Source organism: Taeniopygia guttata, chromosome 2, assembly GCF_048771995.1.
Source record: "Taeniopygia guttata chromosome 2, bTaeGut7.mat, whole genome shotgun sequence".
Classification (NCBI taxonomy): Eukaryota; Metazoa; Chordata; class Aves; order Passeriformes; family Estrildidae; genus Taeniopygia; species Taeniopygia guttata.
This window is the reverse complement of record NC_133026.1, coordinates 133,190,920-133,208,800: the sequence shown is the minus strand read 5'-3', so window position 1 is coordinate 133,208,800 and position 17,881 is coordinate 133,190,920. Positions and strand designations below refer to the sequence as shown.

Here is a 17,881-nt window from a genome sequence, read left to right as displayed (position 1 = left end):
CAATGACTACCATGTGTAACTACATATACTCCTTAGTACCTTGCAAGAGGAGTTCCAGGGATTACATTAATGCAAAATCACCTTTTGTAATTTCTGATTAATTTCTCATTGCAAAGAGATGATGCTCTGCTCTCTGTTCATGTGGATGCTTCTGCCCATGTTACTTTTCCAGGGAGAGTGGCCTTCACTGTGCCCTGAATGTTGAACATGGCACATGTGGAAATACAGGGTGCTGTGCTGTGTGCACACGAGTCCTGCCCTCTTTATATGATGGTCTTGCAGATTGGAGTCATGGTGATTTTAGTTTAATGCTGATCAACAAATTAAATAATTCTGTGGTTGACTTTACTTTCAGAAGCACACTGGTAGCAATGACCACCTCTGTTTTATAAGGCTCAAGACAGACTACATAGCAAAAGTAAGCTAGAGAGTTAATTTTCTGAGGATAAGCACAAAATTCTGTTAACTATATTGAATGGAAACTTAAAATTCAATCTGTTGTTTAGGTTTTACATTAATTACAGAAACAAACACTATTCATGTTTTTCTGCTGATGTAAACTAAAACAAAAATATGACAGGAAAGTAATCATGAATGGAAAAAAATTAGATGCCTAAAAATGTAACTGTAAAGAAATTTAACTTTGCCAACAAATGAAGGTGAACCTACGTGTTGCTTGAACATCTGTCTATGTCTCCAATGTCTAAGTGTAATAACAGCCTTTTACAGCTTTTTTACAAACTGGTATATAAGTTGGTACAACCTGGCCTTTCAGTGTCAAGTGCATAATAATTTTTTTGCTGGTCTCATTTTGATGCCTGTATTGAAGGGGTGAGACTCATCCGTTTAACAAGCAAGAGCTGGCTAATGTGGTATTTGTAATACCAGTCTCTCGTGCCGTTTTGGCTGGAAAACTAAAGTGCTTTTACCTCTCCAACCCTGTGAGCCATTTTGGTTTGAAGTGTAGATTAGTTGGTAGTCTCCAGTGTTTTCTGCCCTGATTATCTGCTCATGCTGTTGCTTCCTAGACTGTCTGCATGGCAGGTATTCACATTTAAGTTTCCTGGATATAATGGTTCTCTATCACCTCCGTCACTATTCTCTTTGAGAAGATAAGTATGGAGTCACTGGGAGTTACTGGAGCTTTGCAACCCTTTTTTGATAAATGGCATTCTACTTTATGCTTTCAAGCTGTTGTATAATTTTGACATGAGTCAATATTTTTTCAGTGTTTAAGTCTTATCTAACATGTTACACAAAATTCTCATCTTCCAGATCTGGCATATGTTTCATGAAAACACATAGGAAAAGAAACATATGATTACCAAAAACAGGCTCTACTCATACCCTTGTGATTGTTTTTCCTATTGTATTTCATTCATCATATAGCAGCTCTCGTGCAAAGCCAGTGAAAACAGTTGCTTCTTTTTCTTGACTAATGCTAAATCTATAATAATGCACAGGAGAAATTACTGGATATATTTTAATGACATCACAAATTGAGTTGTTGTACAAACATTCAGTACTCGGCTCTAAGAAATGATTCAGAGCATTTCCAGCCACAGACACTATCCCAAACATCTAGTACCTGGCATTCTGGGATGTTTTGTGGTTAATAGGCTTTTAAGAGTGGGAAAGAGGCCTTAATTCTGACATTCTGCACAGACTCTAAAATTGCTGGAGCAAAAGAATAGATTTCTACAGAGAGTACCTCAAAGAAATGTAGTTGGAATGACAGAATTTCTCAGTCATTTTTACGGTTTTAGATTTTCCATTTTATGATACTAGGAAGTAGAGATTTGGCTAAAATTTTACATTTGCTTTAATGCCATCATAACATGTAACTCATTAACCTTTCCTCTGATTTATTTAAACTTCTATGTGTAGATGATTTGAGTTTTGTCATGAGGAAAAGAAAGGTTCTCCTAAGCTGAAACTTTTGTCTATAAAGCAAACATGCAAACATTTTTTCTAACAAGTTTCTCAACTTGTTCATCAAGTAAAAAGCTCCACACTAAGCACATACCTCACCAAAGATACATTTCAGTTTTAAATTATTATATTTTTGGCATTTTCCCAGGGAAGCAGACAAATTTACCTAATTTTCAAATTCAAATGTATTTTGGAGACTTTTATCTTATTGTTTGCTAATGGGAAACCAAATTATAAAAAACATATAAACTACTTCAGTGTACTGTTGACTGAAATATATGAGGAGCCATTCTACGCAGACTAAATTTAATCAGAAGTGTGTTACCAATCTACTCCTGTATCAATTACTCTAAGTGTTTCTAGAGTAGGGAATTTGATTTCTTGCAGACGTCAGAGTTGCTGTTTAATTATTCATCCTGGAACTTAATTTCAAAGCTTATAATCACTTAACTGTTTAAGATGGAGTTTGTCACTGAAACAAGGCAAGAAGAATTAGAGAATTATTTAACACCGACTCAGTTTCAGCATGTTTAATAACTGGCTCATTTCATGCAAAATCTGTGCAGGCTCCTGGAATAAGTCACAAATATTGGTTTCTTTGGTTCATATAGAGTAGATGAATATCCCCATTTATGAATGGAAATATTTTGTACCTGAGGAGCAACATTGCTATTTTCCCTATTTTATTATTATATATCAGGATGTCTCCTGTTAGTGAGAAGAAGATAGATCTTTCTTCTCTGCCACTAGTTCCAGCCTACCAGGGTAGTTTTGCAATACCCTTGGTCAGTGTGGTCTTGCTACTGGAAACCAAAAGGTTTGTGACTTGAAACACAGGTTTCACAGTAAATCAAGTAAACTTTTTTTTTTTTTTTTTTTTTTTTAATGCTTCCATATACTCTTCAAAAATCAATACTTAGTACATTGCAGAATGTTGTCTATGGTCAGGCTTTTTTCTCCAGCACAGTCAGAGAAGCAGGAGCCAAAGCAGTATGAGCTGTCCCTGCATTTAAAATATGTCAGCATAAACTAGTCGGGGAGTCAGCATAAACTAGTGGCAAATAGCTGTTCTTTAAAGCATCTGTTTTGCCTCCTAAGATGGTCTACTGTAGGCTGGAGCTCTTTTTACAGAGATTTGCTAGGAAGTACGAGAGGTCATGATGGGACAGATATTCTGCTAGATGCCACTATGAAATGCATTCAGACTTTGCTTCCAAGAAGACTTGCATTAGCAGGTGGCTTCTCCATCCCACATCTGAGACTGACTGCAGCTGCTCTGGTCATCGCCAATACTGCTGTTGCTGGCTCAGTTGCTGCAGTTCATCCCATGGCAAGGCAGTGTGAGCCCAAAGCAGGCGTTGCTTTCTCCCCAACGTTCAGAACATCAGCCTTGCAGAAGGCACCGACCCCAGGGTGGGTACCCCACAATGGAGCTTTCCACACATGCCCAGTCTGTGAGCAACTAAGGAAGCTGAACTGCCTTGGACCCCTGTCATGGTGTTGGACACCCTCAGGGATCCCACCCTTCTCTGCAGCTCCCTGGCAAGTGCTCGTAAGGCAGTCATTCCCCCACACATCTTTGTGTCCACATGGCTGCATGGCCCTGCAAACCCCTCAGAGCTTTGGTGCTAGAGGTTCTTGCTCAGGGCTGTGAAAGGCAAAATCTGGAAATCAGGGAGCTCCCCAAAAGATGAGTGTCAAAGACATGAATTGTGTATTCTTCCTCTGTCTTTGCTTCAGTGCATCTTTGTGAGTCTTTCTTAAGCATACACCTGTAAGGATGCAATGAATAGTCATCAGTTGTTCACAGACCCTTTTTCAGAACATCTCAGCATTCCCCAGGATGCTGGAGCAGCACAACATTGCTGCAGCCTCTGTGTGTACCATTAAGCCAATTTCACAGGTTAAAAGTAACTCAAAATTATCCAAAACTTTGTTCAAAGTTATCAGAAATTATCACTGTAGAAAGTTGGAAATACACCATAAATTACAAAGCATTAAAGAAATCTGTGTGAAGTTCTTCTCCAAAACTGAAATATCAGGAAGTTTATATATGCCTTGACTTTTGAATAATCACATTTCTCTTAAATTTAGGGTGATCTTAAATGAGGAAATTAATTAAAAGTTAACATTTAGATCTTACCTCTTCCTTTGTATAATTCTTGCCAGATATTAATTTCCTGTAAATTCAAAGTTATAATTCAATTAAAATTTAATACAAAAGCAAGCCTTGTTGGGCCTGCTTAGTCTTGAGAAGAGAAAACTGAGAGGAGATAACATTAATGCACATAAATATCTCAAAGGTGTGTGACAAGAGGATGGTGTCAGACTCTTATCTTGGTGCCCAGGGACAGGACACAGAGCAATGACTGTAAAGTAAAACACAAGAAGTTTCATCTCTACATGAAGAAGAAATTTACAGTGAGGGTGGCAGAGCACTGGAACAGGCTGTCCAGGGTGGTAGTAGAGTCTCCCTCTCTGAAGACATTACAAACCCACCTGGACACATTCCTGTGTCACCTGCTCTAGGTGACCCACCTTGGCAGGGGCATTGGACTGAATGACTGGCTGGTCCCTTCCAACTCTGACTATTCTACGATTAAGAGCTATATTATGATCCCTTTTGTGAACTCACTTGTGATCTATGAAAACATTTAATTATGAGATACAGAGACCCTTACCTTCCAGGGCTTTTTTCTCTTGTGGCTAATTTCTTCATATTCCTTTCCTAAATAAAAATTGCAATAAGATGTCTTTAATTAAATGCTTGAAGTACATCCTCCAGATCTCAAAACCAGAGAGTTAAATGTACTCTTTAATGCAGATACTATGACAATATAATTGAAGTCTCGCCTTACATAACTGGAAGGCCAGAGTTTGAATTAGGTATGTACAACTGTGCAGTATTTCCTACACTGACTGTGGAAAGTAAAATAAAAAGAGAAAATATAAAATATTAAATCTTTTTGAGGTAAATTTTTATGCATCTGTTTTGTGAAAAAAAGGATGAATCTTTCCATTTAGATAGAGAGCACATTTGTTGAAGTAATCACATCCTATAGCATAAATATTGTTTTCAGTTTCAGGAGAAACAAACAGGAATAACTCTTTTCATAGTATATGCTGAAGCTAAATTTTTGCATAAACACTAAGTCATTTTGCTTTGACACAAATATTTAAGATAATAATAAAATGCACCTTAAACTTCTTGCCATTTTTGTTCACCTTATTTTAGTGGTTGATATTTGTTGCTTTATTTCTAAGTTTCCTTGTCAAGCCATTAGGGTTTAACAGAAAACTCATCAGGAATAAGCACCAAAAAGAAAGAGGAAAAACAACATTGTATTATTATTTGTCCAACTGATTTGTTAACATTGTTTACAAGAGATACTGTTCTGTACCTCCTCTTGCTATGCTTATAGACAAGGTCATGAATATTCTGTATTTTCAGTGTCGATGTAAAGTTCACTGAGTCATAGATCAATTAGACAAAATGGATTCCTGTTAGGAGAAACTAGTGTATCCCAATTTAGAAGCCTGTTTGAGGGAATTTGAGATAACAACCTGTCATCTCCTACTTTGAAATACAATCGTTAGTAGAGAAAGCAAAACAAATTAAAGATAAGCTGCAAAATTCTGACTGGTTCAGGAAATTGTTCAATTGCATTTGTGTAATTACTTCCTTCTGGATGCACAGACATATTTCTTGCAGAATTATTCTCTTTGATTCAGTCCCAATTTATATCACATTGGTTAATCAATTATTTTCTGACTTATTTCATGCTAGAAACAGGTGGAAAATCCTTACTGGAGGAGAAATCCTTGCTCTGTTTTGGGAAAAGTTTGCTTTTATATTTTTGCAGTATCTAAAATAGCTGAAAGAATATCACATATAGTTAGTTACTAAAATAACATGAAAATCAGAAGTTTTTGCACTGTTTTGGAAACAGTCTGCTTTTATATTTTTGGTGGTTACTAGAATCATAGAATAACAGAATGATAGAATGTCTTTGTTTGGAAGGGGCCCTAAAGGTCATCTAGTTCCAGCCCCCTTCCCATGAACAGAGGTGCTACCCACTGCACTAAGTTGCTTAGAGCTCCATCCAGCCTGGCCTTGCACACTTTCAGGTATGGGGCATACACAACTTCTCTGTTCCATCAATATGTTCCATGTCCTCACCATCCTCACAATAAAAAAATCCTTCCTAATATCTAATCTAAACCAACTCTTTTTCACTTTGAAGCCATTCCCATTTGTCCTCTCACTACAGGCCCTTGTAAAAAGTCTCTCTTCATCTTCCTTGTGAGCTCCCCTCAGATACTGGAAGGCCTCAATAAGGTCACCCCAAAACCTTCTTTTCCAGTCCGAAAAACTCCAATTCTCTTACTCTTTCCTCATAGGAGGGGTGCTTAATCCCTCTAATCAAATTGGTCCCTCCCTGGGACTCACTCCAATAGGTCAATCTGCTTCCTGTGTTGGGGACCCCAGAGATGGCTGAAGCACTGCAGGTGGGGTCTCCAGGTGGGAGAATGCCCACCAGCAACCTCAAATCCTTCTCAGCAGGGCTGCTCTAAATCTGTTTATCCATCAGTCTGTAACTAACAATACCAGAGGTTGACCCAACCCAGGTGAAGCACCCTGCACTTGGCTTTGTTGGACCTGAGGAGGTTACCATGACCCCAGTTCCTGAGCTTGTCCAGGTCCCTCTGGATGGCATCCTGACCACAAGGAATACTCCTGTGCCAGTATCAGCTGATATATCAGCTTATGGTCTCCAATGGGTGACCATCTTTCACTGTCTCTGAAGGACATCCCCAGAAAGCCAACATACAGTAAATAATCCTGTATCAGACTCCAATTCCAGCAATTACTAGCCATGAGTCATGTATTAGCACATATTTACAAGGTTTTGTTGGCAGAAGAAATTCTAAGAAAGGAGAATTGAAGATGAAAAGGAATAAGAAAAGAAATAATTTTCATATTTCCTCTTTTTTCAGCTATACTTCTCTTTGAATTAAGGCTCTTCTGAATTGTCAGGTACTTGCAAGCTTTCAGGCTTTCATTCTCTATTATTTCCTGAGGTATTTCTGCCCACATTTCAACAGCTGCTGAAGTGAAGATGGTTGCATCTCCCATCATGTAAGTGCAATGCTTAGTCTGGTGAAAAATTCAATCCGCTTGATAGTTTGGTTCAATCTTCATATCTGAGGTGTTGAATCTTTATGATTCAGTATGATTCAGATTTCATTTTGTAAAGACTAATTTTCTAATCTCTCTTGTGACAAGTTGAAGATTTTGGGATTTTGGGTTGTATTTCAGGAAACTGAGGCAACATTTCCTTTCTGTGCTTGGAAGAAAAGAAATTTCAATTGCACAGGTTTGTTTGTTTGTTTGTGTGGTTTTTTTGTTTGTTGGTTTTTGTGGTTTTGTTTTGTTTGTTTTTTTTTTTTTTTCCCAGAAATGGGCAGCACTGCTGTTAAAGACCATAACAGTTTCTAGAAGAAATTCTAATAACTTCACCCAGAGAGCTTTTTTCAAGTATGGTTTACATTATGACCTACAAAACATAGCTTGTTATTGGAAAGGCAAGGACATAGAGTTTTCAAGAGCATTTGTAGCACAGTCTATGTTAAACTTGCTGCTTCCTATTTGCTTTCATGTTCATAATCCAGTAAATGTTTTCATTGCTTCCAGTAGGTTAGTCTTTAATATAATTAGATGTAGTCGTTAAGCTGTTTGATATTATATAATGCAGCTGTTTTTCCTTTAAGCAATATCTTTATGCAGGCAAGACAAATTCAGATTTTATCCAAACAAGCAGAATTCCCACAAGACAGTCCAAGTTATACTCAAATCAGAGATATGCTAGAGGCACATTGATACTGTCCTTCATTAAAATCTTTTTTTGTGGTTTTGGATGCTTGGCAAAGCATTACTTGTAATGTAAAGTACATATCCCGAGGTGTTAGCTACATATGTCTGGATTGTCTCCATGTGAATTAGAGTCCGCATAGTTGAAAAAAAATTCTCCTGGTACATCTTTTCCTACCCACTGGTGTGAAGATTTCTATTTGCTTTTTTGAATAGTATTGTTATGATGGAAGTAGGAAGAAATAATGGCACAAAAAGAGCTCCATAGGATTATGATAATAAGGAGTAATATTTCTGAAATCTAAACACATAGAACAGTGTATTTTCCAGCATATTTTTAGCAGCTGCCCTCACAATTTAGCTGAATTAATTTCAGCAATTTTTTATTTAAAGAAATTTTTCAAGTGATGTAAGACCCAATATCTGGATTAAGAAATTCTAGCTTTCAGTTCTCATTTTGTTTGCCTTCCTTTAGATATTCTCTGTAGAAATATCTAAAGAAGAAAATGGGAAAGTCTTTCATACTTTCATACTTTCATACTGCTGTTCTATGACGGGATACATACATCTGTCCTAAAGTTCTTTTGCTGTTGATGCCACTTTCACACCTGCCTTCAGTATATTTTGTGTGGTGGTTTTATTGTTGCACTGTTATTGGCCATTTGCAGCCAGAGGTTTCATTGAGCAGGGATTTCCATTGCTTGGAGATCATTGCTGCTGCTCTGGTTCTGATTGCTGTGATTAATACCCTCTTTCAGGTGTTGGGAGGTGGATTTCATAGGCTCTGACAGAACTGTTTGAACCATCCATCTCAGCTGATTGATGCCTAATTGCATGAGTGGTTTTATGGTTTTTTAGATTGCTTTATTGTAAGATTTTCAGTTTCAAGACAGAAATACTTACGAGTAGGATTTATAAGACAGAGCTACTAATTCTTTAAATACAAGGCTGGACATTACCCATTCAGGAGTATCAAAACAATTAATTTTTAAAACTTAGTGATTTGAGGCTTGTGAAGGCTGAGTGCTCAAGAGGTGCTTTGGGTATTTCTCCCTCAGCAACACAACAAGAGTAAAGGTTTTATTTTCACTGCTCTTTCAGTAGCTCTCAAAACTGGGAGAAATTATTACTTTGACTCCAGCTGCACTCACTGCTCTGCTTTTCTGGAGGTCTGCTCTTACTGAAATGTGAACTGAAAAAGAAAGACTATGAAAATTACTTAAGAAAATGAAGCTTCTGCAAAAAATTTATGTCTGTTCTCTTGAGACAATGTCCATTCTCCAATAGCTGAAGTAATGTAATATAGAAACAGAGTATGTATGCAAGTTCGTTTTCCTGCAATTCCAAAGTAAGGAAGTGTTCAGGTCAGGGTAACAGCAGTGAGAATTCACACTTTTTGTGCCATCAGAGTCAAATGTCATAACATTGTGACATCATCGTGGTAGAAAATCTTGTTCATGTATTCCTACCACAGAATTGGGTTTTTTTTCTGCCACTTTAAGAGTTTCAATATAATCCATAGGAAGTCTTACACATGATAAATTTGTAGGGAACTGTAGCTGCTTATACCTAGAGCTATACAAGATATGAAAGAGTATTGGCATGATTTTTTCCCCACAACATGAAAGTCATGATCTGTGAAAGCTGCAAGCATGCCTGGGGGTTTGCTTATGAAATATGGAAGAAGATAAATTTAATTATTAAAATAAAAACCTTTCTTCACTTTAAAATATTCCGTACTTTCATCGTAAACATTCTTTTGAGAGAAAAAAAATTCTGAAACCAGTTATTTTATTCTAGTAGCTATAGTTAAGTTTTTACCAGTACTTTTAGCTGGGTTTTTATGTAAAATCCCAGGTTCATGCAGAGAAAAGTTATTGCTATTTACATTGTGAATGCTGCAAAGCCAGAGTACCTGTTATAGAGTTTTCACGTTTCCTTTGAAGTTTTATTTTTTACCAATATTGATTTTTTTAGTATTTCAGTCCAGTCTTCTGCAACAAGTATAAATTATTCTATAGCCCTTAAATACATTATCTATGCTTTGAACCAAAGTTAGTGTTTTCTCTTACTTGTTTTAATCTTGTGAAAAAAAGTTCTAAAATAACTTTAATGATTCCATTTGGTAGCTCCCCTCTGAACCTCTACTTCATATAGTTTGGCTAATTAGGGAATAGAGCATAGTGAGAAAGCTCAAACTAAGGAAATATATGTGCACGGCTATCCTTAAGAAGAACATCTCATTGAGGTAGAAAGAGACAGAAACTTCTTTTCTACTACCTGAAGAGCCGCTTGAACACTCCTGCTGTTTTATTCATTCTTCCTCAGGGTGCAATTTTGGCCTTGAACCCATGAGAAAGGAATGTGTTTTAAGCACATCAATGTTCAACTCAGAGTGAACCTTGTGACTCCTTTATTATAGATGTAGAACAAATTTGTGCACCAAAGGAACCTTGAGGTACACCAAGTAACTCATATAGACCTACTATCTGTGATTCACAGCAGCCATGACCTGGTTAAATGGGAAGGGAAAGGTTCCTTTGGGTAGTTATGTACCTCTTTTTGCCTGCTTTTCTCCTTGTAAACACACCTTTGACCCACATACAGAAAATTTCTTCCTCTATTAACTTGGATAATTTCATAGACTGCATTTGTCTGTGGCAATTTATCAGTTCACTCAATAGAAGTTTGTGTTTCATATCAAGAGGTTCCAGTGTTGAAATTTATAAATTACTTAGAATACTATTATTAAAGAAGAAGCAATATGAAGTTAGAATTAAGAACTTTGCCATTTACCAAGGGTAGGAACCATAGTTTTAATGTCAATCTACATTTACTATTTCACTTAGGTCTGACCATGAATTCAGTTCTACTGATTTAATAATGCATACTTTTAGAAAGGGAAAATGCCATTGACTTAAAGAACCTTTGACTCATTCCCTGGGTGAGAAATATTCTGAAAATATGCTGTTATCTCAGCTGAGTGTGTTACATTCCACGAGCTAATGTGGTATCAATTCACAGGAGAGAGTCTGCCTTCAGTCAGATCACGTTTAGTGGAAAGTTCTTGTTCTGTAAAACTGCATATAAGACTTTCACTGCACTAAGGTCTAACCATCTGATTTCTAATATTTTACCATCCCTAAAGCAATTTTCAGATGATAAAAGTTTGCTTTGATTGTCCTTGTGGAATTACTTTTGAACTGAATACTTTACCACTGTTCTCTGATTTCTATTCCCATCTTGGTTCAGAAATACTTATTGCAATAATCCCTGACTTTTCAGGGACTCAGTTCAGAGGAACTTAGACCCTGCAACAGATATAGAGTAGCTAATTCAAGTACCAAAAAGCAAACCAAAAGATTGAGAATTAACCTGGGTAAAATTCTTACAGGTTATACTGTGGTGGTACCCAAAGCAGCACAGGCAATGCTTGCCTGGCATCCTCTCACTGCAGCCTGAATTCTGGGTCAGTTCATGAGACCTGGCAAATGGAAGAAGCTCCTGCCAAGATCTATAGGAGGATCTCAGAGAACTGACGAGGATATTGCAGGTAATAGTGCAGTAGACATAATCACTGTTAACACTGTAAATACTAAACTCAGAGAAATAATATCAAGACTATTACATTTCTTGTGACATACTAGTGTCAAGGGGACCAGGCTAAATCAAAGTTGTGTTACAAAACATAATTTTCACACAAACAGCAAGAAACTATTTCCTTTCTTGAGAGCTTGCAGTTGGAATGGGTGTAAGAAGGAGGAGGGCTGGAAAAAGGTAGTACTGTCAGCCATGCTGTTTCAGATGAGGAATCCAATACAATCCAAGACAATAACTAACACTAGAGTTCAGCTCCAGTCTCCTGTGTTACAGGTTGATCTATTAAACACAATATTGTCCTTCTGTCTTCCTGTGCTTTTAAAAATTAAACAGCAATATCAATCACTTTATATCTATTGTTTACCATTTCTAAAGAATATTGAACTTCAATATCTTAAGCAAAGCTCATCATAAATCATTGCATTAATACAATGTCAGGGCACTGCAGATTTTTACAAAAAAACAGCTATGTGTCTCATATAATGAAAATAGCAGAATTCTCAACATTAACTATACTTCCCAAGATTGTGTTGTATTTAATATTACAGGTATTTCTGAGAATTTGCTATTGCTTATCAAAAGAGCAAGATGATTAAGCAATTTTTTAGTTTTCTTCATTTACTATTAGATGCAAAATTTAAATCTCATTAATTGGTGACAGAAAATTGGACACAAAAATATAAAGCCTACAAAAAACCACTCCATCTATTCTTGGAACTATGGACAGTGTTATATACAACACATTTAAAGAATACTGCTGTTTGCAGTTAAATACTAAGAAGTGCAGAAATGACAGAAAAATCACAGCTAAAACTGAGTACAGCCCACTCATTTGTGCCTTGTGATATGGGCATGCCCACTGCCACAAAAAAAACCCCAAACAGAATCCACGTTTTTAGTGTCTTAGTCCAACTAGTTACCAAAACAAAATTTTTGTCTCTCTGGTAGCTTGTACAACACATGAAAAAGGAACATTGCAGAATAAATAACAAACAGTCTTTTCTTTAGAGGCCATAACAATGGCAGCCAAACTTAAGCTGTGAAGATTAAGATTTTCTCAATTCGAGAACTGAACCTACACTTCCACCCTTCAACTCCATTATATTCTCTCGTCATATTTTAGTGAGTTCTAGAAACTGATGAGTAGAAAGTAAGAGATTGTAGCCTTCATCTGGGAGTAAAATAACCTCACTTTCCCTGGGTAGCTCAGTCTATAAACTGGCAGCTCTTGTTTAGGGTGACTTTGCTTGATCTTATGAATCCAAACTGCTTGTTGAGAGGTGTCCAAATGCTTTTGCTTACTGTCCTCAGGCTGGTGAACAGGGTGGGTTCCTGCAATGTGTACACTAAACCCTTTCACTTAGCACTGTCAACACCCCAATATCTCTCATTTCCCATGGAGAAATTCTCTGTTCTTGAGGATGCTACACTAAAGATACATCTCATTGATTGCTGTTGAATGGATGATCGCCATTCCTCACTACAACTATTCACACAGGATCTTGCAAGTGCTCTGCCTACAACAGGATCACTGGAAAGTTTGGGATGAGAAATGTGTATATGAGAGTAATGCCTAAAATGTTTGGATCCCAGGAAAGTAAGGCAGTTCTAGCTGACAGACTACTTTACTGGGCAACCAAGGTAACACTGTCCTGGATTCTAACATACAGTGGTAAAGATACTGCAAGGAATTAATTTGAAATACCACCTAATTTCTTCTCATATTAATGTATTTTAGTTTATTTTAACAGTGTATTTATTCTCATTACTATATATACCTTTCACTTATATATATTGGGGGTGGGAATGGGGAGAGTATTGTTTCTATATGTGTTGTATGGTCTCTGGCCAGAGAAAGCAAGAGATGTGACTATGCAAACATACATGTATTATGCATACATGCATTATCTCCACAGCCCCTACATTTCTCTGTGTTTCCTTGAAGTAAAGAAATAAAATCATCTGAAGCACTCTTGAAGCATTCTACTTCCATTTGAAAGCTTTTACTGAAAGTCAGAATATTACAGACTAATGTTTGACTCAGTTGCCAAGCTTCTAGTTCCAGCAAGAGCATGAGAGTATTAATTTACTCTTGACAGTGTGTAAATTCCTGGGGATATTTTTAATCTTGTACAAATATGCTGCAATAAAAAGTTCCTGCTAACTTTATTACCAAAGGACAAAGTAATTAAAGGGAAGGTCAGTGGGAAAGATCTGCAAATCTTTGATGTTAAAATATGTAGCACCATTCCTCTGGATTGTGTTTTCTGTAGTCTAATTATATAAATCTAATTGTAAAACTTTATTTCTGAAAAAAAAAATGGAACTTATTTTTCTAGAATAGATGAACATATTCAGAACATAGTTATTTAAGTAAAAGAGCAGTATATGCTATGTTTCTAATTTAAGGAACACAATATGACGAATTGTGTATAAAACAGTGCATATACTTTACCTTTGCCAAAAAACCAAAATAAAGTTCTTTTGCGCTTCCAGGACTTTCAGTTATCACCTCCAGAGCTACTGCAATTCCCTGACAGAGACTAGGGGTAGGAAGAGACCAAGTTGGGTTTTGTTTACCATTTCACTTTGGTTAGCTACAAACCTCATTGCTGGCCTGGGTCCATGCCTCAAGTCTTTCCTTCAGTGATTTAAGGCACCCAGTGGGTCCCACATTTTTAATGTGAGTGAAAAGGAAAGTGGAACAACAGGGATTTGTCCAAGCTCAAGCAAGGTATCTGCATTTGAGCAACTGGAAGCACAGCTCAAAAAAACCCCAGTGGATCAAACGGTACTGTCCTATAAAGAAGAATAAAAAAAAGAAACAACCAAAAGTGCTTTATGGTTGAACAAGGATTATTGTACATATAACTTATTAGTTTAAATTGTTGCTAGACTTCCAGACAGCATGCCATGCAAGAGAATGACTGCAAATATCTCAGGTAAATTTCTTGGTAAGCTGCCTCTTGTAGAATAGCTCTTTCTTCTGGGGAAAGAAAACCCCCAACAGAATAAAAAGACAACTTGTTAATAGTATGGGATGTGACTTATATGAGATGAAGGTATTTTCACATGTGGCTGCTCAAATTACATCTGCTCTGCCATTGACACTTGACAAACAAACCTGAATGATGTTATACCTAAAACTTGTGAACTTATGTAATTTTTTTGGAGTTAACCATGAGATAGATTTTTCAAATATCTTATGAACATAATTCTAGTTAAACTTAAGGAACAGTATTCAAATCCAACTAGTATCCCACTAAACAGTGGAAAACAAGACATAAGAATAAGAAATATGGTCATGCTGGGAAGTAGGGACATGCTCATGTTCCTGAAAGATAAGAGAATCCCTAAAGATCTTGTTGGTTTTGTGTAAGAAAGGAAGAAAAGATAAACTTGATAACTCTCAGAAATACTAAAAAGTAAATTCTAGTTTTTGGATTAAAGCATTTGGCAAAAATGAAAACAAACAAAAAATACAGTAGATAAAATGGAGGCTGTGGAATGCACCCTGACTGCTATTGTATTCATGAGAAGTATTAGATATGGAGTGTATTTTAATAACAGTGTCTTGTGTTAGTTTGGATCTTAAGTCGGTAGAATTTCATGCCATGGAATAAAATAATTCCCTGCACATAACAAGGTAGTCATTCTTTACTAACCTTTTTGAAACACAAAATATCTAACACATGGAAGTAAGGAAATGTTTTCAAAAGATAAGTACAAGTAGCACTGGTTAGCAGAGTCATTAAATAATGTCCCCTGCTAGTTCAAACAGCTGTCTCATAGATGCCTCTCCATAAATTTAACTAGATCAAACTTAAATGGGTGACATTGGTAGCTCCCAACTGCTATTTCTACGGAAAGCCTTGTTCTAGAGTGTAAGTGGTTAAGGAGCCTTCCTTATATTTGTCACCTGAATTACTTTATTCATTGTATGACAAGATGGTGTCTTAGTTAAGATAGCCTAGGAGACCTGAACTCACTAAACAAATCAATATTCTCTAGCACACCCTCCTTATGCTACTCTATGTTTCATTTGTTCTATTTGCTTTGCCCTTTCTTAAAAATGGAACATATCCTTTCCTATATATCACTGCATGTCTTTGGTCTGTGGTTAGAAAATAATGCTTTTATAACTGTGTGGAGAATCAGGTTTTGCTGACCAGTCAGTAATCTTAAAGACACAGTTAAGTTTGTTTAAGGATAGTTTTTCCATCAAGGTTTAAAAAAATTGATTAGTTTTACATTGATTCCAGTAGCAATATTTACTGCAGCATTGCTAAAGCACTAAAACAAATACTATGGGTGAACAGACTCTTAATTAACATGGCTATTATTGCACTGGCAATAGTTAAGGCAATCTTAACTCTTGTTTTCCATGTGATTATACAGGTGATTTATTTTTGGTTTGTATAGGTTCAGGCAGGAAGATAACAAAAGATAACTAAAAACACATACAGATTTGAAAAAATCTATTTGCAAAGAAATATATTGAGAAGAAAGACCAATATTTTCAGTCACTTCAGTGAAAGGATAGACTGGCCACTGTATATCCTCAGTGAGCCCTGAAGATCTGTGCTTCCTGTCAATCTAAAGTAACAATAAATTAAACATTTACTGTCTTTGCCATCAGATAGATCATTGAAACATGTGAAGTGAATAGTACTACTCTTTTTTTTTCAGAGCAGAAATACATATTTGATGTTTAATGCAGGGCTACTCTAAACTGGGAAATGTCTGTTCATTGAGTAAAAAAGAACAATTTTTTGCCAGCAGGCTTTTTAAACCCATGGTTTTGCTATCTGTCTAAGGCTGTTTTATATTAAATATTAAATATATTTAATGGGGACATCTTGGTAGAAGTAACTGAAACACGGCAAACTCCTTTTTTAAGAATATCATTTGCTGAGCATTCCACAATTTTTAAGTTATGATTCATGGCAACTAATTTTACTTATCCAAAAATTGAGTAGCTAATTGATAAAGCAAATCAACAGAAAGAACCAAGTCCAAGGGCATTTATTTTAATTTTAAAATAGGTAGAATTAGTGACTGGCTCATCACAGAATTTCTGCAGAATGTCTCACCTTTGCTTGTGGACAGATCCTGAATGCCCATCTTGGACTTGAAGCTTAACTGTTAGATTGCTAAAGCTGGCTGAGAATAACATTTTAACCTCTAATAACACTTTTTACATTAAAATTTCTGACCAGTGAATTAATTATTAATGACCACTGAATTAATTACAGTCTTTATGTGCTATAACCATAAAGACCAGTTGTTCAATTTCTTTATTAACAATATATCTGCTTTTATTGAAAATGCTGAAAGATAAAAACTTACCACAGTGAGATTCAGGCCAATGAAAGCTTGAAATGCTCATGGTCAGAGATGTATAAAACATGCATACATGATTCTCTCAGCTGGAAATAGTAGGAAAAGGAAGGGGGAAATCACATATTCATATTTCCATCCTTGCAGTACCTATGTGCAGCATAGATATGTGGCACACAGCGCATTGTGTTATGTAATAGAACTAAACTAGGAACAAGGTTGCTGCTGGTTTTTTTCTGGGAAAGAATACTTCAAATACTATGCAGCTTTGAAGCAGTTGGTTGCTCAAGTCACGACTCAGTGGTGCCTGAGCATCTGCAAGAAGTCACATAGATCTACAGTGGCTGACTCATTTCCAGTTTTGTATAGAGATATGTGCGTCACATCTTTGATTAATGGCACTGGTGGTGAGAAAGAGCATCTGGGAGAAATTGAGGAGGTCACTGCAGTCACACTCATTTGTCAGGCAGAGTCTAGTGATGAACATAATTGTTGTAATTGCTTTGAAATTTCCTGACTTTAAATATCGTTCTTGCATAGAAAATTGTACAGAGTTCTCAAGTACAAAGGGAAGAATATGAGGTTTCAATCTAAAGTCGAGGATTTTTCAGTATTTGATAAGGCTTATACTCTCCCAGTTCTGTAGAAGTGCTAAGCACAAGGTTTCTTAACAGAGGAATGTGGTGGCAAAGATCAGTTCAGCAAGTGAGCTTCTCTCTGCCCAAAGTAAAATCTTTGCAGATGATCTAATACAAGCAGCAAGATTGTGTTTAACAGAAAAGACACTCTGCAGGGCACTTTCTATTTTGGAAAATTAAAGTAGTTTTTCCAGTATTTTTCTCAGCTAAACTATTTTTTCCTCTATTTAGCATAACCAGGGTTTTCTTCCTGGATATTTGTACAATACTGAATACCAGTTTTGTATATTCCATTCAACAACTGTTAGCTAGAAAATACAAAAAGGTTTCTCAATCTTCCCCCTACTCTGGAGTGAGAGGGATGGGCAGAGGCATCTTGGCAGTAGGACCACATGTGGATTTTCAGGCATTATGAAGGTGAGTCCATGGCCAAATGGCAGAAGATTCCTGCTGTTTGAAATATGACAGAGCCTCTTTCAGCAATACTCCTGAGCCTGCC

At 36.5% G+C, this 17,881-nt stretch overlaps 1 protein-coding gene across 5 annotated transcripts in view; it reads right to left on the bottom strand.

Moving 5' to 3' along the window:
* OXR1 (oxidation resistance 1) overlaps nucleotides 1–16,934 on the bottom strand; it is a 338,566-nt gene extending 321,632 nt beyond the window's left edge. For 2 of the 5 annotated variants that reach the window (XM_030266543.4, XM_030266545.4), the window contains exons 1-3: nucleotides 16,754–16,929; nucleotides 4,614–4,660; nucleotides 4,076–4,112 (exon numbers count right to left, since the gene is read on the bottom strand). In XM_030266543.4, coding sequence (XP_030122403.4) covers nucleotides 4,076–4,112; nucleotides 4,614–4,660; nucleotides 16,754–16,814 — 145 coding nt within the window. In that variant the 5' untranslated portion in view covers nucleotides 16,815–16,929. Of the gene's footprint in view, nucleotides 1–4,075; nucleotides 4,113–4,613; nucleotides 4,661–16,753 lie in introns of all 5 variants that reach the window. The other 3 variants (XM_030266557.4, XM_072924916.1, XM_030266546.4) reach the window with 3 other exon arrangements.
* Between the last annotated feature and the right edge of the window lie 947 nt (nucleotides 16,935–17,881).